Source organism: Mustela nigripes, chromosome 15 (assembly GCF_022355385.1).
Source record: "Mustela nigripes isolate SB6536 chromosome 15, MUSNIG.SB6536, whole genome shotgun sequence".
In the NCBI taxonomy this organism is placed as follows: domain Eukaryota; kingdom Metazoa; phylum Chordata; class Mammalia; order Carnivora; family Mustelidae; genus Mustela; species Mustela nigripes.
In genome coordinates, this window is record NC_081571.1 from 51,694,523 (window position 1) to 51,721,062 (window position 26,540).

General features: G+C 36.4%; 1 protein-coding gene across 3 annotated transcripts in view; it reads right to left on the reverse strand.

Annotated features, from left to right (window-relative positions):
- The window catches only part of KLF12 (KLF transcription factor 12), a 429,124-nt gene that overhangs the window by 139,465 nt on the left and 263,119 nt on the right, over positions 1–26,540 (reverse strand). Inside the window, exon 1 of one of the 3 annotated variants that reach the window (XM_059378146.1) lies at positions 1,816–1,882. The exons of the other annotated variants lie outside the window; for them this stretch is intronic. Within the exon in view, the coding sequence (XP_059234129.1) occupies positions 1,816–1,839 (24 nt within the window). The 5' untranslated portion in view covers positions 1,840–1,882. Of the gene's footprint in view, positions 1–1,815; positions 1,883–26,540 lie in introns of those variants that run through there. 3 annotated transcript variants of the gene reach the window in all.

Here is a 26,540-nt window from a genome sequence, read left to right on the forward strand (position 1 = left end):
AAAAAAAAAAAAAAAAAAAAAAAAAAAGGAAAGAAAGAAAAAGAAAACAAACCAGTCTATCTGTGAAGCATGACAAAGCAAAGCTGATACAATGAGGAATGCCTGTAAGGATACTTGAGAAAGTGAGAGAAGATACGGCATGCTACCGGGAAACATAAGGGATAGGAATGCTGAAAAGATTAGAAATAAAGAGAAGCGAGAAGTTTTAAGCACCATACAGAAACTTCTGTTAAAAAACAAAGAAAGGATTCCACGCTAAAATTCTACCCTTGATTACTAACCACTCAATTCTTACTACAACACAGATGGACTATTCAATCTCAGGGTCAACTTAGTGCCCCTGTTGTTGTTTGTTTATACCAAAGCCCACCAAGACTTCTGTCTGGGAGTGTGACTTTAGCCGAATTTTGCTGTTGATGTCCTGATGTGGAGATGATGATCAAACACTTAATATATTTGACATCATTAAAAGAAACAACACCCCTAAACACATGAGAATAATTAATTTCATGAAGTATCTCGACTGATTTATCATGAAAAGAACAAAATACTTCATGAAGAACATGCTATCATCAAACACGGTCTTGATTTTTCTTTTCTTTCTTTCTTTTTTTTTTTTTTTCCTCTATTAGATATATCTAGAGTTCTAATTTTAGAAACAGTGACTACTTACACCACAGATTTCTCTCTCCTACCTATCCAGATTCCCACATAGGTTTACAAACCAAGGGCTGGGGTGTAATTCATCACTGTAGAAATTCTTCATAATGTAAATCATTATATACATATGATCTTTCCAAAGGATTACATATTATTCCTTGAAAGGGTAATGACGGAAATTTTTTAATAAAATGTCTTAACAAATTACTGCCTAAATATACACCAACTGGAACAAGATGAATGTAACAATATACTTAATAAAATATTTATGTGAAAATCTATAAAGATAAATACAAACAGGATTATATGGTCACATAGTCTTTTCTTCAAAACTCCGAAAGCCAATTTTAATCATAATATCCACTCAATAAAATATTATACATAATAGTCTAGTGAACATATTCCTTTCAGTGATCTGGGGATTACACGTGAGCTTTCCTAACAGGATAAAGTTTTTCCCAAACAAATATTTTAAAAGGTAACTTAAGCTTTAGGCGTTTCGTTGAGTGAATATAAAAATGAATCTAAAATTTCCTAATGCCGGTACCCATAGTACTGGATGTGTCTCCTATAGTCAGCCGTTATCAGCAGCTGAATCTTATTATGCTCTGGCAACGACTAAAAAGTGCTTTTAATATTGGTCATGTCTTTTAAACACTTGGTAATCTTAACAAGAGAGGAAAAAATGTCTGGACACAATCTCATCTTTGGAAAACCCGCCAGAGATTGTTATGTGTAGTCATGGCTGAGGGCTGCTTAGACCGTATTCTGTTAAGTGTTATCCAAGATTTACATGCCGTCTGTTTCATCTTTAATGGCCCCGGGGATTTTTAGAGAAGCAGAGCATTTACACACATGTGCTGCGCACGCGCACGCGCGCACACACACACACAGTGTGTCCCAACTACCCACTTATCTAGCCACTCATCTACTCACCCAGCCAGTCAGCATTTAAACAAATTATATCTCATCTTATCTTTATAAACTTGTTGAGAAATAATCTCATGGTAGTTTTTAGAAAAAAGATTATAAAAGTCACCTAACATTACATAGCTCATGGTTTAACTGCTAGGATCACCTTTGCTTTATAAGCATGCAGTGTGGTTTTTATAAGAAAGAAAATTCGATTTAGACACCAAAGAATTCATGACTTACCCTGTCACTTACTAGCTGTGCCATCTTGGTATATCATCATTAAAATTCTCTAGGTGTGAGTTTATCTACCTACAAAAGAGCAATATAATTCCAAACTCATATAATTGTTTTATAGATTGTATTAAGGGTATTAAGTGTTTTTAAGTAATACCGGTTAGGGTGGGACAGGAACAAACGAGCTCCCCCTCTCAGAACTAAATATTCCAGGGGGGCCTGGGTGGCTCAGTCAGGTGAGCCACCAACTCTTGATTCCAGCCTTGGGGTGCTCAGTGGGGTGCCTGCTTCTCTTTCTCTCTCCCTCTCCTGCTCCCTTAGCTCTATCTCTAAAATAAATAAATAAATCTATAGAATTTTTAAAAACCCAAAAAACCAGAACTATAAATCCCAACACAACCTAATCTATGACTCTGACTCTCAGAAGTAACTTGACTCGATGCACCGCACAAAAGATATTCTGATGCGGGATTGCAGAAATGCAACCACTATATTGCACAGGTACAGTGTTCACTAATCAACCAAACAGATATATACACTACAAAAGTAGCTAAATAAGTCAAAATAGTACAGGACTTTTAGGGTCCACGTGATTTTAAACAAACACATCTCTTAAAATATAGAAGACAGCCATGTGACACTGTTCTGTTCTTTTTTTTAATTTTTCTATTTTTGTGCTTAACTAGATTGACCCATAGGATGATCTGTAAAGTGGACTACATTTTAATTAACTGGTTTCATTTGTTAATTCCACAATATAAATGATTTACACCAATCCACAGTTCAGCTTTCTGACAATATATAGTTATGTTAATTATTTTGAGATGCTGACCAGTCTTACCAAGGAATGAAACAGCACAGCATTATTTTCTTCTTGTGTCTCAAAGTTTATGTCAGTTTCATTCTCTGACTTGGTGATTAATTAAATTCAACATTTTTTTTTACAGGAAGTAATTAAGGAAATGTACTGTGTACTTCATGTAAAAAAGGAAATAAGCTCTATCTATATCCTCGATCATGGAAGTTTTAAGTTATACAGCATTATTTTAGATGGAAATACATTTAATTAAGGAGCTACATTCTTTTTTTTTTTATACAAAGTACAATGCTGAAGGCAAGCAAGAAACACCTCTGGCCATTTTTGCTCTGAGTGTATATGTCACCAAACAACCACTTGTGAACAGGGTATACATTGTACTTTCTTCTCTGTTTTATTTTACTAAAAAGGAAAGCCTATTTTTCTTTTTTTTTTTCAAGTTTTTTAAATTTATTGACAGAAACAGAGAGAGAGAGAGAGAGAGCGCACACACACACACACACACACACACACACAAGCAGGGGGAGCAGGAGGCAGAGGGAGAGGGAGAAGCAGGCTCCCCACTGAGCAGAGAAGGAGGCTCCATCCCAGGACTCTGGGATCATGATCTGAACCTAAGGCAGATGCTTAACTGACTGAGTAACCCAGCCACCCTAAAAAGAAAAGATTCATCTTACACATGCCCTTTTGGTCATCGTTTGTCTTGCTTTCGGCCCAGTGATCACCCTGTTTCAGTCCACCTGTTCAAGGGCAAACTCTTAAATGCAAATACTATAGATTTGTGTCTTTTTTTTTTTTTTTTAAGACTTATTTTGGAGAGAAAGAGAGAGCATGTGTGTTTGGTCACCTACATAAATATGTGTTTCTTGCGGGGAGGAACAGGGGTAGGGCCAGAAGGAGAGGAGAAACTCAAGCTGACTCCCCATAAGAGCAGAGCCTAAAGCGGGGCATGGTCCCAGGGCTGTGTGAGCAGGACCTGAGCTGAAATCAAGAGTTTGAGGCTTACTGCATTGAACCACGCAGATGCCCCAAAGTGTGTATTTATAAGACTCACCACCCTCCAAAAAAATGAAAGCGAAGTATACTAAAGAAAAGGAGAGATAAACTCTCAACCCTTTAAAACTACAGATGAGAGAATAAAAGGAAATAACTGGAAATATTCTACCATGACGATATGTACCTGGGCTCAGAAAGTATCAAATGAGCTATCCACTGCAAGCGGGGGGAGGGTAAGCTGAAGGAATATCGACTGTGTTACCTCAGTATCTCAAGTGTTAGTTTAAGACGTGATTGGTTCTTTCAGAAAATTCAGAACATACACATAACATAATAGACTATGTGCTATTACATTTACGTTTTTGGGGCTTTTGCATTTGAATTGAAAAGGATAGTCTTTTTTATTTTTTATTTTTTTTCTTTCTAAATATATTTTCAGGGGTGCCTGGGTGGCTCAGTCATTAACTGCCTTCGGCTCAGGTCACGATCCTGGGGTCCGGGGATTGAGCCCCACAACGGGTTCGCAACTCGTCGGGAAGCCTGCTTCTCCCTCTCCCATGCCCCCTGCTTGTGTTCCCTCTCTGGCTGCGTCTCTCTCTGTCAAATAAATAAATCAAATCTTTAAAATAAATAAATAAATAGATAGATAAATTTTTTTTTTCAAAATTTTACTTCTGCTTTAATACCGGTTTCAGTAGAATTTAGTGATGCGTCACTTAACGCCCCGTGTTCATTGTAACAAGTACCCCCCTTCAGACCCACCACCCATAAAATGGAAACCTTTAAAAAAGGATTCAATACACATTTACATTCATCTCAAATGTTCCTATTTCTTAGTTGTCGTGCTTTTCTATGACCTATTTATTTCCCGGGACTTTCATAATATTTATCCAAAGCAATCAGAAGCTATGTGAACCGTGGGCCGCCAAACTGAAACCCCAGCTGGGCACGTGTGTGCTGGGAAGTTGGGGTGGGAGGAGGTGGGGAGGCTTCCTTGGCCATAGGGTGGGGAAGGATAGAGGAGATGCAGCGAACGCATTTTTTTTTTTTTTTTTTTTTAAATAGCAGACAATGAAATGAAGCAACGAAAAGACTGACAGAAATGTCTGGACATGAACATAATGTGTTATGTGTTACATGTAAACATACCGATATTGAGCAAATAAATAACATTTTGTTTCACCACATAACATAATCAGTGAACACTCATCACATTTGCTAGGCACGAATATAGCGCGGAGGATACTAAGCCACATAAATCCTATTTCCCTGGCCAAATGATCTAAAAGAAGCAGTGTCCCTAAAACAAAGGTCAAAATGAAGTCTAGGAAGTCAGTTTCGTTCCCTTTTTTTTTTTTTTTTTTTTTTTTTTAAACAACTGCTGTCACACTGAGCCTTACAAAGCATGCAAAGATGTCTTAAAAATAAATCGTACGATTCAAACTATATGTCATTTTGGAAAAGTCAAAACTATAGAGGCAGTAAAAAGATCAGTGGTGGCCAGGGGCTTGGAGGAAGGGAGGGGAGAGACGAGTCAGGAATGGGTGTTGAGGGCAGTGAAACTCATCTGTACGTTACTGCAGTAACACAACACAACACAACATAACATAACCTTAACGGTGGCGGATGGACACGTGCTGCCCTGCATTTGTCAAAACCCACAGAACTGCATAGAGTGAACAGCCTCAATGCAGTGACAGTACTAACGTCATCAATACAGGTAAATTAAGTCATTCACTGTCCCCAGTGTGCTGCACTAACACAAGACTTCATACTAGGGGTGGGACTGAGGTAGGAATATGGCATGTTTGGGTACAATGTGCCCAATTATTCTGTAATTCTAAATTTGCACTAAACAAACAAACAAAAAAGTCCCCCTCATTATTTGTAGGAAACTGAATTCAATATGAATGCTGTTGATGAGACCCAGTTTTGTCTATATTTTATCATTCCTCACAAAAATTAGTAAACCGAAAGTATTATCACAGCATTAGTAAATCTAAAAAAAAAAAAAGAAGACGACGAAGTCACTGTTTCAGGCTTATGTTTTCTACCTCATGGCTAGAATTCTTTTTGGTCTTTGGTTTTATGCAGTGACTGATTTACATTAGTAAAGTTTCACATTCACAATGCATTAAAGAAAAACACGTGTGATAGACTCCTGGGGGGGAAAAAACGTTCATTGGAATCTTTACCCTAGACTACAGACTCACGCCCGGTACTGAGGCAAAAGTCCCTGTGCTCACTGCGGATTTTAAAATACGCATGAACTTTCCCATTTTCAAATAGATCAGTCTTCTCCTCTACCAGTTGGACCTTGCTAGTCATTATTTCATAATGATACCTCACAGTGGTGGAGTGCACCGAATTTCCGACACAAGAAAACTTGTCCTGAAGAGGATGAGAAAGCCAAACACATTACAAACACATCAAGCCAAAATGCCATCTTTTCATGGAAAAGGGGGTATATTTACAAAATGTGGGTCTTTACAGCAGGCAAATGGGCAAGAATAGCCTCATATCCTCCCCTTCTTGGAGAAAATGTCTATGAAGAGAATTCACCAGCAAGGCCAAAACGAGTCTAATGGCAAAGACGATGGAAATCGACCTTTTCCCATGTACCCTGGAATCAGAGGCGGCTGCAGTGGGAAAATGGCACAAGCAGACAGGTAAGAGAGTTGAAATGCCCCAAAACTTACTCATGATTTAATTCTATCTCAGCTCACTACAAAGTCACTAAAATGCTCTCATACAAACCCACACTTTTAGCCTCATCTTTCGGCTTCCCATTAAATGAGGTTTTGATGCACACAGGTCTAAGGACGATGAAAGTGACCACGGGTTTTATAAGTGTTTCTCCCATTTAACTGCAGTCGCCACGGGGCACACACAGGTGTACATAATTACCACGTGCATGTGGACAACGGCGGGTCCTTCAAGCCCCTGTTGATGATACCTACCAGGAAATGCATATAAGGAAAAGGGGAGAAGGGTCAGACTGGAGGCCCAGAGACGACAAAGACGGGAACAGGAAAGCACAAAGACATGCAACAGAAAAAGAGAACCTGCCGGCCACCCAGGACCCCTGCTAATTAGGAGATACTTATAATGACAATGGGTGACACCTCAGTTGGGAGATGAACTGAGATATTTATTTATGAGAGAAGGACTGAAAAAAAAAAAAAAAAACCTTAATAGTAATGCTGTCAAGGATGTAGTAAAATAGACACTTTATGGCTAGTAGGGTAATTGGGTACACATTTACGGGAATGCTGTTGAACTACGCCTCAAGAGTCTTAAATACCTTAAAACAAATATAACATTTTTAAGAATCTAGGGCATTGCCATCACCCTCTCCTCTTCCCCCCCCCAATACTATGCATGTATATACACACACACAAACACATCGCCCTCCCAAGCTGAGAGGGAGTGACCTTATATTCAGGATGCATTCCAGGCTTACCTCTAATTACTGTATTTTGGGAAAAACAGAATAATATTTGGAATCAAAATCTTCAATCAATACCAGTGTTGCCTTGTTGGCCTTCAGAAATCACCAGAGAGAATATGTATGCTTTAAGCGAGGAGGAGGGAAAGAAATTCAGCACACTTAGTCATGATTCCTGTGGAATGTGGATGTGGAATGACTTCACGATTTTAAGCGCTGGTACTACAAAGAAGCTTTCAAAAGACGGTTGTTCTGTTTGGAAGATTACATACATGCCAACCATCTCAAGTTCAGGCCATAAGCACCTCAGATGGCTTTGGAGAAAAACCCCAGACGCAGCATCACCACTGATGTAAACAGTGCTGTGTGTCAAGTGGTCGAGATGAGGTGTTTGAGTTAATGACGACTTAAAACTGGTCCTCCTGAGGACACCAGCACTGCTGTCGAACCTGCATGTAAAGATACTGAATGAAATCACAGACAACTGGGGAGTTGGAAAAGTTCAATATTTTCTAAAATGTATACACTAGTTCATATGAAGTGTGGTTTGTTTTATCACTAATTCAATACATGAAGATATGATAACTGCTAAAGTTAAACTATTTATGAGCTTATATATTCGAGGTGGTTACAAAAGTTTCTTCCTGGGGAAACAGGATAACAACGCAGGGACTTGTAGTTAGACAAAGATAGTAATCAGGGATTTTGGCAAACAGGTATACACAGATACTCATTTTTATCTTTGTAGGAGTAAACATTAGAAACTACAGATTGGGCATAAAAACGGAAGAAAGTTTGAAACAACGGCTTTAGCCCTGGCTAAAAACAGAATCATCCAGGCAACATTTCAAAGGTAAGCGATGCGGTGAGTCTGGGATCCGGCGCTGGTGCCGGTAGTTTTAAAAGCATCACACGGGACTCCAGTGACGCGCCAGCTTTGAGAAACAATATTCAGTGACACGGAGGATACTATCTCTATGACGTTAAGCTAAAAAAATGTTAGGATACAAAACTACATAAAAGAATAAGCTTAATTTTGTTGCCTCCACCAACATTTTTACTTCCATATGAAAATAAGAAAAAGGCTAGAAGACAACTGTGGAAACGTTAATAATAGTTTCTCCACTTGGTGAATTCATGGGTGATCTAGATTTCCTTTTTTTTTTTTTTTAATCCAAGTTTTCTTTATTTTCTACAGTGAACCTGTGGTACTTTTAAAAAACAAAAAGAACTGTGCTATATTTCAAGATACACCTATAAGGAGGGTACAAAATATATTTTCAGGAAAAAATATTTGAAAAAAGGAACAGAGGCATTTCTAATTTTTAATCTGGCTTTCCCTAGATTCCACTGAGCCATTATGTCCTTGGAAGAAAATAACAAATTCTACTGCAGTCCCCATCTGCCAAGGGCGTTCCTCCCATCAGTTTTGAAAAGATGGGCGGCACAGCTATTTTGCACAAATTAATGTCTCTACCTACGTAACCAGGTCTCTACCTATGTAACTGGAATGAAACTAAAGACAAGAGCTAAATACAATCAGAAACTAAAGGTATGTGAGGGCAGTAACCCAGTGAGTTTACACTGTGGATTTCTCTGGAAACTCCAAGCTGCTGCATTACAGTTTACCGGGAAAACATTTTCATATTTGAGAAGTTACTGAAAACAATTATATACCAATGCATGGGAACTACAAAGCTTTTTAGGTTTTTGATGAAAAGCTTTCCCTCAATCAATATGTATTTAGTGAACATCAGTATATAATCAGCACCGCGGTCTGAGAAATGGGAGGACGCCACAGAAGGATTTTTTTTATTTTTTAAAGATTTTATTTATTTATTTGACAGACAGAGATCACAAGTAGGCAGAGAGGCAGGCAGAGAGAGAGGAGGAAGCAGGCTCCCTGCTAAGCAGAGAGCCCGATGCGGGGCTCGATCCCAGGACCCTGGGATCATGACCTGAGCGGAAGACAGAGGCTTTAACCCACTGAGCCACCTAGACACTTCCACAGAAGGATTTTAATGTCTGTCCTGGGAGAAGCTGCTCCCCCAACCCTAACCCCAGAGCTTTAATGACATTTCATCACTTTTTAGTGAATTGCATTCAGAAAACATGAAATATATGTGCAGAGGGACTATTTCAACATTGTGCTTTAAAAAATGGAGGTCATTAAAAGTGAATCTGAGGAAACAAAACTGTGCTCTTTAAATCAACTTCTTCACAGTGTATATACAAAACAAGTACACCTTCAAAGAAGTATGAGACCTTATAACCATAAATTAAACTTAAATTTTTTTAAAATGCAGAAAAAAAAACATTTATGTAATATTTAGTACAGTGTTATCTGGCGGAATTTTCTCCTTCAGTTCTACAGATGAAAAAATACAGTGTCATAGAAGTTGAAAGAATCACCTGAGGCCCCATATATGGACGTATGATCTAAACCCAAAAGGAATTCCTAGGCTAAATTTCCTCCCCAGGACTGCCCTTATCAGCCCTGGAACAGGGAAGGAGAGAGAGAGAGAGAACGCGCGCGCTCGTGTCTTCGCTGGAGAAATTTTTTAAGGCAGTTCATGCGAAATCAGTATGTGGCAAAATCCAACTGAAGAAGAAAGGATAAAAATGAGCACTGCTTGGACACCTGTGTAGTAATAAGCATTCGCTCACTTTCCCTATATCCTTGGCACATAACAAGCTTAATGGCATAAGGCGGCTATCAGTTACCCACATCACAGTGTTTATTTCTTGTTTAGTTCCTGTTTGTTTTCACAGTAAGCCTCAGAATAACAGCAACTAGAAACATCTTTCTTAACAGGAACAGCATCCAACAGTTTGTGCCCTGGCCACGCTATACATTATGTAAGTTTGAAAGAAATAAGAAAACATGACGGAATAAAATGGAAAATCATAAATCCTAAAAAGACTTGTACGTAGCACAACTGGGGATGTTAAGTGGATAAATCAGCTGTTTACTGAATTTCTTCTGTCCCTTTACTTTAAAGCCAAATACTCAGAAATTTAAAAAAAAAAAAAAACACATTATTATATTTTTGACCAATGATGCACATCTCCTGATAAAAGCAGTGGAATAAGGTGTAACTTTTGTAAATAGAACAACAGTAAGTGAGAGGCAGTGGGGTTTTATAAAAAGCACACTTGCCTGAGTTCTAGCTTAGGTTCCATTCTACTTATTGTCTCTCTTCCCTTAATTTCTAATGAAAATGACTCTGAGTATGCTTCTGCCCGCTTCCTAGGCCTCTTCTGTCCTTCAGCCCTACCCGATTCCACTTGTTCTGAACCAGATCCTGCCCTCCCTCTGCCAAACACTCGGAGCTTCAAGTATCCTTCTCGAACCAGCCTGGGTGCCCATGAAGACGCCATTTCTTCTAGTTCTTTGGCAGTCCTGAATCACAGTCGCTGGTCCACAGTAAGCTCTTAATTAAAGCTCATTAGTAAAGCTCCAGTTGCTCTCTAAAGCCCTTATTAACTCTAAAATTGAATAAATCTATGAAATTACCCCATGTCTAAAACTTAACAAACAGTAAATACATTAACTTAATTATATCATATACAAATATTAGAGTTGAACATTTCTCTTGGCTCATTCCTTCATTTAAAAATAATTTAATTTATTAATTGCCATTTTATTAATTCCTCTCACTATAGAACTTTAAGGGACTAGTTTCGGGATACTGCAAAATAATTTTTAAAAGAGGGGTTTAAAGATGCACTCTTCCAGGGGGCCTAAAACCTAATAAAGCCAGAGTCTCACTTCTGTTTCTGTTCATTTGAAGTATATTCCTTTGGGGGCTTTTGTTTTTGACAACTGGAAAATGCACAGATAGAATTGCTAGGTAGATTACCATAACAGTTAAAGGATAATCTCTCTGTTTCTAAAATTTAGTTTTATGTCTATCAAATTCCACAAAGCTAGTTCTGCTCTTGTATGCATTTTTTCTGTCAATCAGGAAATAATACATGAAAGGGAGATTATAAGTTTTATAATGAGATACGATGATAAATGTAAATATCTGACCTGGTTAATTTTCCATCCTGCAGTAATTAATAAAAAAGGCTACTCTAAGCCCTTCAGTGGAGATGTCCTACACCACCAGCTCTGACTCGCTCCTTCTTCCCTCCAAACTCTACGGCACATTGTCCACACATCTTATTCTCCTTCCCTTTCTCCTCTTCCCCTATTTGCTGACTGCGCTCAGTTCCCTTATGTTAATTTTAGAAGATAAGACCTTTTGCCTAGCTCCATTCCATGTTCGCCAATTTCATCTTCGTATCTGACCTGACATTCGTTCATTCTTACACTAAAGGAGCAGTTCTCAGCCAGGATAATTGTGGCCCCGGGGTCTGAAGATATTTTTGATGATCACAATCGAGAGCAAGGGTGACAGGACAGATTACAACAAAGACAAAAGATCAGGAGTGCCAAGGTTGAGGAACCCTACACTAAACTATCATTTCTTTCCAATCTTTTTTTTTTTCCTTCTACCATCCTGTTTTCCCCTTTTTTGGATTCTTTTGTTTTCTTCTCATTTTTTCCTCCTCAAATTCCCTCATATGTATTTACCATGTAAATGTACCTGTACAGTCCAAACGTCAGCATGTGCATCTCGGTGGGCGTGGTTAAGGTATTAGTACGAATGCTCATTAGCATGTCCACATTCCCAAGACTTCCTAGTGTGTAGTACACTTAAAAATCGTGGGCGCCTGGGTGGCTCAGTGGGTTAAAGCCGCTGCCTTCGGCTCAGGCCATGATCCCAGGGTCCTGGGATCAAGCCCCACATTGGGCTCTCTGCTCAGTGGGGAGCCTGCTTCCCTTCCTCTCTCTCTGCCTGCCTATCTGCCTACTTGTGATCTCTGTCTGTCAAATAAATAAGTAAAATCTTTAAAAAAAAAATCATGGGAGTGTGAGCATGCAGTGCATATACACAAAAATTAATTTGAGGAGTTTACGATCTAGAGATTAGATGCTTGTATATGTGTGAGCTCATATGCTTTCCTTTCTAAATATTTAATTGTTTGGCTTTCATACTTGTGCTACAGAGAAAAGAAGAATTCAGCTATATTTGTATTTGTAAAGGCCAAGGGGGCTTGGGGTTGGGTCAGAGAGCTGAAATCACAAATGCAACTGATGGTCCCAACTCCATTAAGCATCTGCCTTTCCGGCAAGGATCTGGGTCTCAGCCAAACAATGGCTCCTGCCAGCTAAATCTAAGCCTCAGATCTGAATCACCCTCACCAGATATAAGGGCTTGAAGTCATTTGTATTTCATACAGACGTGTGTATGTGCGTTATGGTATATTCATTTAATCCTCACAACATCCCAATAAAGGAAATTATTATTAACCAATTTTACAGAAGAAAAACAGAAGCTGAGGAGGGTTAAGAAATGTGCCAGAGGCTCTACAGGTGCTGAGTGGCAACAGGCAGAGAATCGTTAGCCATTTGAGACAACAACCCCCCCCCCAACCCCCGCCCGACCTCGGAGGTAACGCAGTACTCATTCCCACGACTGATTTGATCATGTCTGCCTACAGGAGATCAGGAAAGACCAAAATCACTGTAATTACCCCCCTTAAAACTTTTTCCTTTCATTTTGTGCAATTTAAAGACTATCATTTCATAAAGGAGAAAGTCAAAGAGGTTAAATGAAAGCTTTCATGGACTTCATGAACGTATATTAGCAGAATTATTTTTCCTCTCTTAGTTCTCCTTATAATATCTCTAAGAAAACACTAACTGTACATCACTCAATTATTTATTGAATATATATTTAAAAAAAGAGAAAAATCAGGTTCATTAATCACTTCTTTGATCCAAATAATAGAACTTTGATTCCCATGAGATAAAGTTACTCTGTGGTATTTTTTGGCTTTAAATGATTCCTGTGATGAAATCCCAAATTAATTATTAAATAAATAAGCGAGCTCACATTCACATGGTTCATTCTCTTCTTAGCATCCGTGCTTTCAGTTGCAGTAAAATAGCCAACATTCAATTATCTACAGTCTTACAAGGGATCACAGAATAATAATCCCAAATGACAGATAATCCCAAAAGCATTTATGCTGGGTTTTAAATTCATTATATGATTCCAGCAGATTTACCGCCATAATTATATTCTTTTTCTCAGGCTCGTATTAAAATTCATTTGTATTTCCCGAGCACAAGCCAAGTGATAGCAGAAGGGAGGATCCCAGATAAACGCTGAATGACAAAAGGAAGTTGATTCGCTATTAGCATTTTTCCTGTAATCAACATGGAGCTAATCAAGAGCTGATCAACGAAATCGTATTTCATAGGTGTTAAATGTCTTCTATGATTCATTTGAAAAAGATATAGTACAACATTATAGCAGAGGGGCCAAGGGCATAGGTTGTGGAGGTTAGCAGACTTAGGTTTGTGCCCTGGCTCTGTACTAGTTCTGTGACCACAAGCAAGTTGCTTATCTTTCTAAACGTCAGTACTTCACTTAAAAATTACGCTAATATCTGTATCTATTTGTACCATTTGAAGGGAATTTGGAAGGTTAAATTATTGAAGGCACACTGCCTGACAGAGTTAGTTGCGGCTGTATTTTTTGGTTGTTGTTCTAGCTATTATCTATTTTACTCTAGTGCTAAAACTAGAGATTACTTACATCTGACAGCTTATGTCCATCTACCTTCCATAAAATGACATGGCCTTTATTACTCAATGAATCAAATATAACACATTGTAGGGTCAAATGTTAAAATCTGTCCATCATCTGTTCCAGCAGAAAACATCTGGGGATTATAATGTATTATAACTATCAAAACTAACTGGAAAAAATTAGAGATGCACAATTTCTTGTTTTAACCCCACTGGGGCCATATATGTTTCTGAATTCATATGTTTAGGATTTTAGGAAGGTAACAGCACACCTCCAAACCTCCAGGTTTGAGGTAGAGTTGAGTATTTTTGCAGTAAAACAACTAAGCATTTACACTGTGTTATACATGGAGACTATGGAGATCTACACATCAGTTTACTCCAGGCTTTAATTCTAAATGAGTTTTTAAAATGTTAATTTTTCAGTACTTTAAAGGATTTCAGAATTATGAACAAGAGATTGTGAGACTGGAATATTACCAATTGGGGAAAGGTAATTGAAGACTAAAACAAATCCTTTTCTTGGTTTGCACAAGATGGTCCTGGATAATTTCTTGTCAATGCAACTCTGAACAGTAAATCAGGCTTAAATAATTGCTCCATAATTTTATAAAGGATCCAGCAGATCTGCTGATTTGTAGAAGGGTGACATACAGATGGCACTGTCCCTTTCCCCTTGTGTTTCAATTAGGAATTCATTTCTTTCAAAGCCATACATTACTGATGAGCTGAATTATCAGATTTGAGTTTTAATAAGCTATTAATTTTGTGATGCTTTCACTGGTCAATAGATGAGGCAGAATATGAGCAATGATAGGAAAGGGGGCTGGTTCTTAGCGGGGGGGGGGGAGAAAACCTGACTCATGCTGTATTTTCTCACAAATACAAATATACCCTGAGATTAAGTACAAAGATGACATTTGGATGTATATTTAGAAAAGATTAAAGGAAAGGGTTTATCCTGTTCACCGATACATGAATATTCTTATTGTGAGTAGAGGAAAACATTACTGACTATAAATCCAATATATCCAATCAGAAGGGTCTTTGATTACAAAGAAGTTCAGAAGTTAGTCTGACTGCCAAGGCAAGACTTGCTAAAAATTCTGTTCAAAAGGAACATCAGTCAACACAAAAGTCCGTCCTTTCAGGCTGTGGTAAATTTTCTGGCATGAGAAGTTCACAGAGGAATGATGGAATATATGTGTCATACAAGTGGTATATTAAAAAAGATCATAAATACAAGGATTTCAAAGAAGACAATGTTGACAACTCTGCATAAGGTTGGTTGAGAATGACAGTTTTCAATTCAATCTAACATTAAGGAGTAATAAGAATCAACAAGTTTAAAGGCTTCATTTGTCCAAGTTCATGCACAGGGAAACCCTAATAGAAAATACAGGATGACAGACATAGATGCTGTTATAATAATTAAAAATGAGAATAAAGGCAAGAAAAAAAAAAAGAGGAATCTATAAATAAAGCAAATGTTATGATTAATTCAATAGGTGAATTTTAAATACGACTTTGTACTTGTTGTTAGACTAAAAAAGTAACATATGAGCAGCTCCACAGATTATCTCAAAAGGGACTGGACACATTTTCACCACTGGTTCAAAGCATGTATTAAATTGAAAAACTTTTTCATGAAGGGCTTTATGGGTAAGAGCTAAGGCAATAAGATAAAAAATAATCTAAAGTGATCTAGACAATTTATAGCAGACAAAATGTGTGAGAAGAAAGGGGTAAATTTCATTTCTTCTAAGGCAGAGTACTTTGTACAAGATCAGCTCTCCTGGGGCACCTGGGTGGCTCAGTCAGTTAGGCATCCAGCTCTTGATTTTGACTCTGGTCATGATCTCAGGGTTGTGAGATTGAGCCCCACATTGAGCCCTGTGTTGGTCGTGGAGCCTGCCTAAGATTCTCTTTCTCCCTCTACCCCTCACTCTTCCCCACCACAAGAAAAAAAAGTTTTTTTTTTAAGATCAACTGTCCTACTAGGAGACAACAGAAAACAGAAAAGGAGAAAATATTACTCCAAAATTGGAATCTACACATACACACAGAAGCCTAATATAAATTCTAGAAGAAAAAGAAATGTAATACCTGACATTGAAAACTTGATACCTGTGTTTAACAGCAGAACAGACACTGCAGAAGAAAGGATTATGAACTGAAACATAAGTGAGAAGAAATTTACCAGAATGAAGTCTGGAAAGAGGAATTAGGTAAGATAGTAGGATATCTTTTTTTTTTTTTAAGACTTTATTTATTTGACACAGAGAGAGAGCGAGCATGGGGGAGGGGGTCAGAGGATGGAGCAGACTCCCCACGAGCAGTGAGCCCGATGTGGGACTCAATCCTGGGACTCTAGGATCATGACCTGAGCCAAAGGCAGTCACTTAACTGACAGAGCCACCCAGGCACCCCAGATAGTATGATATCTTAAAAAGAATAAGACATAATGGGATATATCCTATGTGCATCTGACTGAAGGCCCAGAAGGAGGAGAGAGAGAATAGGGAATAGGGCAGAAGTAACACTGAAAAACATAATGGTCAAGAATTTTCTAACCTGAGGAAAGATATTAAGTTGTAATTTCAACAATCTCTATGATCACAAGCCATATAAGTCCAAGGGAAAATACTCAAGAATTGTCAGACAAGAAATGACCGTCAAGGAAGTTACTACAGGACTAGAGAGCTACTTTTCAAAAAAAATAGTGAAAGCCAAAAGATAACGGAAGGGTATCTTTAAATTGCTAAAAGAAAAAATAATGAAATAACTGATAACTTGTCATAAAAAAGTCAAAGCAAAATAAAGACCTTTTAGACAAAAACAGAATTCACAGCCAGGAGAATAATACCAAAAGGTATACTAAAGAGAATTCTTCAGCCCCGAGGAAAATTATCTCATATAAAAATATGGAAGGAAAAGAATAAAGAGCATTAAGAAAAATAAAAAGGTAAATAGGTAGGTAAATCTAACTGAATAATGACTCTGTATCAATAATTATATCTTGTTCGGTTTAAAATGTAGGACAAAGAAGAAGAGGGATATAGAGAGTTAAAATGTCTCAACAACTTTGTGTTATCTAGAAAGAAGAAAAATGTCTATGGTGGTCATTAACAAGTCAAAGGGACAATGCAATCCCTAGGAAATGCCATTAAAAGTAATAAAATAATATTTATACTGATAAGCTACAAAGTTTAATAATAAAAGGGAAAATAAAAGAAAGTTTCTTGATTAACACAGAGAATACAGGGATGGGTAAAAAAATATTACAAGGAAATAAAAAACACACAGTAAGATGGTATATTTAAATGTAAAATATTCCACATTCTGCAGTTTAGTAGTCTAGCTTTTTTAGGGTTTTTACATATCTTTATAGTTTAAATTTTTTAACAACCTACAAGTGGCAAATCTTGAATGTTAGAATCTAAAAGTTGAAACTAAAAGGATGAAAAGAATTAGGAAAACACTAAGCCACGAAAGGCTGGTACAGCTATACAAACACTAGGAAAAAAGTTGATACTAAACTAGAATAATTAATGCAAACTAAGATGGATAATACTAAACTAGATGGATACTAAACTAGAATAATTAATACAAACTAAGAGGTCACAAAGTGATCTCTTTCTATATATAATAATTCTCAGTTTGGATCGACCTAAAAAATACCCACCAAAAGCAAAAATATAAAAGACTAAAATGAAAAATAGACAAATCTATAAATAAGTATGGAATTTTAACACATTTCTCTCAACAACTGATAAGACAAGGGATAAAAAATGAGTATGAACATAAAAATTAATAAAGATAATACAATTAATAAACTTATTTTATTTGATCTTTTAGAACATGTGCTTAAGATCTTCCCAATGAAGTATTTTTCAAGTACTCATGAACTACTTATCAGAATTTGAACATACCATGAGCTATAAAGTAAGTCTTAGCAAATCCTAAGAGTTATCATTATTCAGCATATGTTCTCTGACCACAGTGGAATTAGGCTAAACACTAATTACCAAAAAATAAGTAGTATATTCCGGAGTACTTAGAAATCAAGGGGTACAACTTGAAGTCAGTCCATGGGCTGAAAATACAACAAATATTGAAAAAAATAGGGAGGCTCCTGGGTGGCTCAATCAGTTAAGTATCTGCCTTCCACTCAGGTCAGGATCCCAGGGTCCTAAGATAGAGCCCCGCATGGGGCTCCTGGCTCAGAGGGGAGCTTGCTTTTCCCTCTGCCTCTGCCTCCTGCTCCCCCTGCTTGTCCTCTCTCTCTCTCTAGCTAGTTCTGTGTGTCAAATAAATAAAATCTTGAAAAAAAATAAAATAAAAATGGGATATGTGAAACTGTGGGATATAATTAAAGGTGTGATTAGATCAAAATTTTTGCCCTTAAAACATGTATCAGGGTGGCGCCTGGGTGGCTCAGTGCGTTAAGCCTTTGACTTCCGCTCAGGCCATGATCCCAGGGTCCAGGAATCAAGCCCCGCATCATGTTCTCTGCTCAGCAGGGAGCCTGCTTCCCCACCTCTCTCTCTGCCTGCCTCTGGGCCTAATTGTGATCTCTGTCTGTCAAATAAATAAATAAAATCTTAAAAAAAAAAAAAAACACCCATATATCAGAAAAGCAGACAGGCTTTGCAATGAACTAAAGATCTAAAGAAGTTAGAAAAAGAAAAGCAAATTAATTCTAAATAAAAACAGGAAGAAAATAATAAACATAACAGCAAAACTACTTAAACAGAAAGAAATATATAACAGAGAACCTCAACAAAACCCCAAACCTGTTATTTAATAGACTAATAAATTCATACACTTGCAACAAAACTTATTTAAAAAAATGTAAGAAGGCAGCCATTAACAATGTCAGGATTTAAGCCCACAGGCATTAAGAACATAATAAGAGAATGTTATAAATAGAGTTATAAACAGGGTAATGTTAACAAATTTTAAAATTCTGATGAAATAGAGAAATTGTTTGGAACAAGTGACCAAAACTGATAAAAGGAAAACCTGAAGTTTCCTGTATCTATTGCAGAAATCAACTTAACCTTCTGAGTAAAGAATCTCTAGGCCCAGATTTGTTTTATGAATTAATTATTTCAAACCTATTATTATGGAGTAATTAAGAAATAACCCATATCTTAAACAAAATCTTCCCAAGAATAAAAAAAGAAAGAATACATTTCTAAATGATTTTATGAGATTGGCATACTTGCTATCAAAACCTGCCAAAATTCAAAAACAGGCAAAACAGGCAAAACTAAACTACCATTTTAGAAGTCCGATGGTCATGATTCTTTAAATTGGACAGTGATGGGATATGAATGGGACATATAAATTCCTATTTGTTTATCTGGGTGGCAATTACATGTCTGTGTTCACTCTGTGAAAATTTCACAAATAGCACACATAAAATTCAGGCACTTTTCTGTGTGAATGTAATAATATCAACTTTAAAAATGAAAGTTAGCTAAAAGAAATAAATGCATGAGCCAACCTTTCTGCAGATCCTTTAAACAAAAGCATGTGTACATTATCTGAAGATTAAGGTTGTTATCTAGAAGATTAAAGTTGTTATCTGTTCAATATTCTAAACACTCAAGTTTTTGCAGACAGTTTCTGGATTACCAAGACTCCTCAGTGCCTTACCTGAAGACCGAGTATAATAAAGCACGGGGCAATTACTCTTGACAGAACTGGCAGTAGGGAGATAATGAGATTAGACCCTGGCAGGAACCTGGACCAGTGTCCAAGATAGAACACAGAATATGGGTCAGCCTCCACCAACTAAAAAAATGGATATAAATCTATAAATCTGGAAGTACCGTAGGAAGTCATGGACCATTACTGGATACCCCACTTGGCTAAGATATCCTTAAGAAGTAGGTATGGGAGAACTACCTGGAATGAGGAAAAGAAGGAAGTTAAGTGTTTTCTGATAGAATGTCTAAAATCAAAAAGACAAGAACTATCAGGTGTTGACAAGAAGTTGGAGAAAACAAAGTGTTGTGCACTCCTGGCAGGAATGTAAATTGGCACAGCCACTGAGAAAACAGTGTGGAGGTTAGTCAAAAAATTAAAAACAGAAATACCATATGATCCAGTAATTCCACTATTGGGTGTTTACCCAAAGAAAACAAAAACACTAATTTAAAAAGATATATGCACCCATATGTTTACTGCAGCATTATTTACAATAGCCAAGAAATGGAAGCAACCCAATTGCCCATCAGTAGATAGATAAATAAAATGTGACTTAAACACACCCTGCACACAACCCCACACAAAATGAAATACTATACAGCCGTAAAAAAAGGATGAAAAGGATAAGATCTTGCCATTTGAGACACGGATGGACCCAGAGAGTATAATGCTAAGTGAAATAAGTCAGACCAAAAAAGACAGATGCCATATGACTTCACTCATAAACGGAATCTAAAAACAAGTGAATAAACAAAGAATAGACTAAGACCTATAAATACAGAGAACAAACAGATGGTTGCTGGAGGGAAAGGGGGATGGGGGAAGGGCAAAATGTGTGAAGGGGAGTGGGGTATACAGGCTTCCAATTATGGAATGAGTAAGTCATGGGAATAAAAGGTACAACACAGAGGACATAGAAAATGATATTGTAATACCACTGTATGGTGGCAGATGGTCATTGCATTTGTGGTGAGAACAGCATAATGTATTGAGTTGTTGAATCACTTGTTGTACACCTGAAACTAACACAACACTGGGGGTCAACTACACTAAAAATAAATTAATTAATTAATTAAATAAAAATAAAAATTTAAAGCATTGTCTAATAGGTATGCCTGGGTGGCTTAGTTGATTTCAGCTCAGGTCATGATCTCAGGGTCGTGAGATCAAGCCCTGCATCAGGCTCCATGCTAAGCAGGGAAGCTGCTTGAGACTCTCTCTCTCTCCCTTTCTCTCTGCCCCTCCCCCTGCTTGTGCTTTTTTGTTTTCCCTCTCTCTCTTAAAAAAAAAAAAAATAGAATTTAAAAAGCATTGTCTGATAAATTTTTGAAACATTCTGGGAAACAGTCAAGTCTTTAGGAGTCAATGTTCTCAAAGGCTCTACTGTGAAAATCAAAACAGAGGCAAAGAAATGAATGATACTTCATCACAGTAGATATTTTTATTTCCTTCACGGTTACATCCCCCATATCCAGAATGTTTGCTGAATACATGAACAAAATGAAACTGCTGTTGTTACATGCTTCTCTTTGTCCTATTTGCTTATTTCTTTCTTGATTATCTCCTTTGGTCACTGAATTGACCACTGTACCTATCATATTTTCATGGTTTTAAGCCTAAAGCAAGAATTTGCATTATGTCAAATCTGTGTGTTTATGTATGTGTGCATTGTGCACACATGTGTGTAATAACAGATGTAAGTTGAATCATGTTAAAATGAAAGGTGAAAAATCATCACATAATTTTACTATAGAACATTCTAATGCATTCAGCAATTGATCTAAATGAGTGATCTTTATTAGTTTTGGCCAGTTGATAACAGCTTGCTAAAACAATCTAATTAATGATCAATTTGACCTATTTTGCTCTCATCTCTGCTTCCCTGTTAAGTGAGAACTTCAATAGAGAGAGAACTCACTTTAGTAGATTCAACCTCTAAAAATAAACACAAAGGAGAATAAGCCTAAACATGAAATGAGCCAAGAGAATCCTCTGTCAGATACTGAGGAGCAACTTCCTAATAAAGCTTTTAAATATGGTCTGAGATTTCTATCATTTTATTACTAGCCTAATTTTAAAATAGATGGCAATTCTCAAAACACTTGTCAAATTTTCTTTTGCTTTAGTTTTGTTGTGGTTGTTGTGTTTTTACTATTTAGAAATTAACTACCTATTACACAATTTAAAGTCAGTGGAAGGCTCTGACCAATACATTATGTGATCAAAGCACCTGGAAATTTCGAGTTACTAAAAACCCTATTGATCATTCTTTCTCTATGCTCACATTTATTTTGTAGATTTTTCTAAGAACTATATAAACCTTTGCTCAGTCTGAACTCTTTAGTGCACCATTTTATTAAAAAAAAAAAATACATGAGCTTGAATATGTTCTATTTCTGGTCCAAGTAAAAATATGTGAAATGAAAAGATTTAATACATTATTCTTAGAGGAAAGAAAATGTAGGGTTATGGAATGTCAGTAATATGTTTCAAAATGTCTAGAAATAATTCACACTATGTATTCAAAACCCCTACTATAGCATTTAAATTAAGAAAATATTCAAAATTTATAATGTGAATAGTAAACATATGGCACCACTCAAAAAAGGCAATGAAGCAAATAATTCATTAAAAATGCAAATGAACACAAGTGAACTTGGTTAGAAAAGTCACATCAGGGAACCAAAGGCTACTATAGCAGAGAAAAAGGCACGGTTGAAGACTGTTCACAGGGGAGAATTCTGATGAGGTCAAGTGCAGCCTCCAGAGCTGTGGACTACTTATTAAGGAAGCAGCAGTTCTGAATTTTTATTACTGAGCTTTGCTTCACACCATGATGATATCAGATAAGGTATTTATGAATTGTCTGAATATTTGACCTTGGGACCATTTTATGGATACTAGATATATTGCTTTTTATGGGAGGAAAATAGGCAGTTCTATAAAGGTAAATCATTCAGATTATCAAAAGAGAAAAGGGGGGTATCCCCTGTGAAACATTTCATGCCTGTTCAATAAGTTTAAGCAATTATGCACTATAGTAAATTAGAATAGATTATAAATCAATTAATCAATCTTCCTAGAAGCAGTACAGTCATATATAATGACATGATGCCCTTTTTATAATAAAATTTAGTACCGATAAATTCAGTTATTTCGGAAAATGTAACTGCAGCAATGCCAGTCTATTCTGAATTATCATCTGCACGATAATGGGCTTGTTTCTTTAGCACAGAGCACTGACTTTATACAGAAGCAAAGTACTTGTGAAACTTGGGAAGCAGACAGGAGCACCCTATCATACCACACACCAACTTGGCAAATGGCTTACTCTGAGTAAAACCATTTACTGCTACCAGTTCGAGTCACTGATGTGGAACAACTGACCATCTCAACTGTCATCACAATTTAATAGTTATATTATTTTCTTTAGTAGCAGGCATTAGTTCTAAAGTTTACAGCGATAGCTTTCTTTTAAGTAAAACCTCACAAAAATGTCCTGGATTAAATATTAAATAAAAAAATTTTTAAGAGCCATAGCTTTTTGCCCTTATCACGTTGCTAATATCTAGAGCTATTGCTAAAATGTCAGATTTTGGTTAAGGATTTCAAGGATGAAATATACAATAAAAACATGATTAGTAACAGTGAGTATTATTTACTAACTACTGTTCCCAAACTACCACTATCTCAACAGTTGTCCCTCTTAATTTTTCATATATCATATGTAAAAGAATACTTATTTAAAGAGAACACAGTAACTATTGACTAATTAGACCACCAAGTACTCAATATTAAAGAATTTTTTCTTATCACATTTACTTTTGTAATACTTAACCTGTGCAAAAAATACAATATAGGTAAGCATGATATGTAAATAATAATTTATTTAATTAAACATTTCAATAAATAAATCTCTATAAAGCATAATAAAATAGACACCCATCATCAGCTTTTTTCTTTTCTAATACAAGCATTTATTCCAGTAGGGGTTACAAATAACAGTTTTACAGCATCCTACATTATCTCAATATACAGTATTCCCATTATTATACAATTCTAAATATTTTTTTAGTTTCCCTTATGATTTCTTGTCTGATTCAGGAGTTATTTATTAAGATATTAAATTTCAAAATTTATATTTTTACCTTACAACTTCTAATAAATGCAATAGTCAGTGTGATAGGAATTTTTAGAAATCTAATTAGGCTTGGTTTTATTCCCTATTTTTGGTACATTTTTGCAGTTTTGAGATTTTTGAATAAAGGCTTATTTTCTAAAATTGTTGATGGAGGAATCTCTGTTTATTCCATTTACCTTAAGAGCTATGTTACATAAATCATTACCTTTATTAGTTTTTTTATGTGACATTAAAACAACTGACAAAGGTATAATGAAACCTCCCCCCATATCATAGAGGGTTTTTCAATTTTTTACATTTAATCAGTTTTGCTTTATATATTTTCATGCTGCTTTTTTAGTTGCTTACAAGTTTAGAACTGTTAAATCATCCTGATAAAATATGTAGTGAAACTCTATCTCTGCCTAATTATATTTCCTGTACTAAAGTCTAAATGGTCTTAAATAAAATGGATAAATCTCCATGGTAAATCTGTCATGATTCCTTTACTTTCAATCCTTGTTTTTAGGTTTAGGTGTGTTTATTACAAACCACATATAATTGTGCCTTTAAATCCAAACCAACAATGTCCATCTTTTGGTTTTGTGTTTAGTCCACTGCATCTGTTTTCTTGTGCTGCTTAACAATTCATCAAAAATTCCATGGCTCAAAACAAAAGAATTGTATTATCCTGCAGTTTCTGTGGGTTGAGAATCTAGCAAATTTTAGCTGGGTGCTCTGCATGGGGTATTGTAGGCTAAAATCAAGGCTTCAGTAGCTTATACCTTCATTTACAGGTTCAACTAGCATGTACCTTAGGGTGGGGTAGACAGAAAATCTTGGGAGGCCAGCCAGAATTCAGCCTACCACACTCATTTACACTTATTATGATTAGTGATATTTGGCTTTTTAAAAAATCATCTTAGTTTTTTGCTTTTTATTTGTCCTGTCTTTATTTGTTCTCGTTCAATGTCAAAAAATGTATAGTATAAGAAAGAGAGATGCTTACACACTTTTTTGTTTGCTGTTGTCTTATACAATTTTTCCCCACTCTACTAGTTTGGGAAATTGTGTACTGTACCTCTATTCTTCCAGTAACTACTCCTGAATTCTTACCAAGCATAATAAACAAGGTCATAGACAAATAACATCAAACTAACTCCCAATTTTCTCTCCAAACTTAACTGTTACTGTACTTCAATATTCCAGTTCTCTCACTTAATAACAACCATACAAATCAAATATTAATAGTATTACTTTAAGAAGGAAAGTGTATATTTATGAAACATTTACAAATTTCTTTGGTCACCAATGTTTTTTACATTTCAGGTAATCCTTTCAGAATCCGATTTCCTCCTGAATTAATATATCAGAATCTTTCAGCTGAATATTTTAGAATTTCCTTTACTTAGGTACTCAGTTTTTGTTCACCAAAAATATCCTTGTTTTTGCTCATATATTTGAAAGATGTTTCACAGAATTATACTGAGTGACTACACAGCTTTATGTTGACATGTTCTCTCAGCATTTTGAAAATGTTACCCCATTTTCTCCTAGCTGCCATTGTTAATATCGAGAAGTTGGATGTCAGTCTATTGGTGTTTTCTTTGTAAAGTGACATCTTTATCCTGCTATTTTTGTGAATTTCTTTGTCTCTGTCACTTTTCAGGGTTTTTTTTCATTTTTAGAGGTTTTTTTTTTTTAAGATTTTATTTATTTATTTGACAGGCAGAGATCACAAGTAGGCAGAGAGGCAGGCAGAGAGAGAGAGGTGGGGGGAAGCAGGCTTCCTGCTGAGCAGAGAGCCCAAAGCAGGGCTTGATCCCAGAACCCTAAGACCATGACCTGAGCTGAAGGCAGAGGCTTAACCTACTGAGCCACCCAGGCACCCCTCATTTTTTAAGTTTAAGTGTAGCCTATCCATGGAATCACTTACATATTATTTATTTTAAAAATTCTATTTGGTTCAGGATCTTAGTCAGCCTTAGTTCTAATACAGACACTGTTCTCATGTTAATTCTAGTTCATGGCCTCAACATGTTTTAACATGTGTGTGTATATGCACACATGCATTTGTCTTTGTGTTGACCGGCAAGGGAACAACTGGGAATGGTAGAAGGACCTGGAGATCTCCCTTATTCGTTCTCTTCTCTAATTGTTTGGTAGCAGAATGTCTCTTCAGAGTTCCCCGTCCACTGTACTACTAGAAGTAGCACTGTCCACAAGGAACAATTCATCAAGTCATTTTTATTAACCATGGGTTTTTTTCTAGAAGTTATTCCCTACATTAGTCCCAGAGACTTTTTCATTACCACAACTTGCGCCATATGTAATACAATTTCCCATAATGCTAAGTTATTTCCCAATTTTGAATAAAGGGCATGCCTATTATAAAACCGAGTTGACCCGGCATACTGAGTCTCACCAGCCTGATAGAGCTAGATAGGTCCTCAAAGCAACCGTTGCACACAATATCAAAATGATCATAGGACAAAATTTCCTTTAGGCAAAATGATGTAATTCAGGTAACAAAAGTGGGGGGGGGGGTGGATCACTACTTTATATTCAGTAATGTGCTGCTGAAGTATTCTCCCTCAAATGTTTCCCTATCATGGTTCATTTTTCATATATATGGCTGGACATAAAGATTAAAAAAAAAGTTTGCTCAACCAAAAATGACGGTAAATACTCCTATATTTATTCACTGCTTCCTAAGCTTCCTCTAGGTATTCTCATACCTTACCCTGTGCTAGAGAAGCAGTTAGGGAGTGTCAGCGGGTACACATAAGTGCTTACTTGATATAAAATAGTTGTTCAAGATATCCTTTCTTGGATCTGAGTACTTTCCTCAAACAGATGTTTATCTAGTTAATAAATCCTCATTATGCAATTTAGTTGTTGATTTTCTTAGTGTTTTAGCTATCATAAAGGACTTCATGATAAAAGAGTCATAATTCTACTGGCATTTTCTCTTGACCTTCAT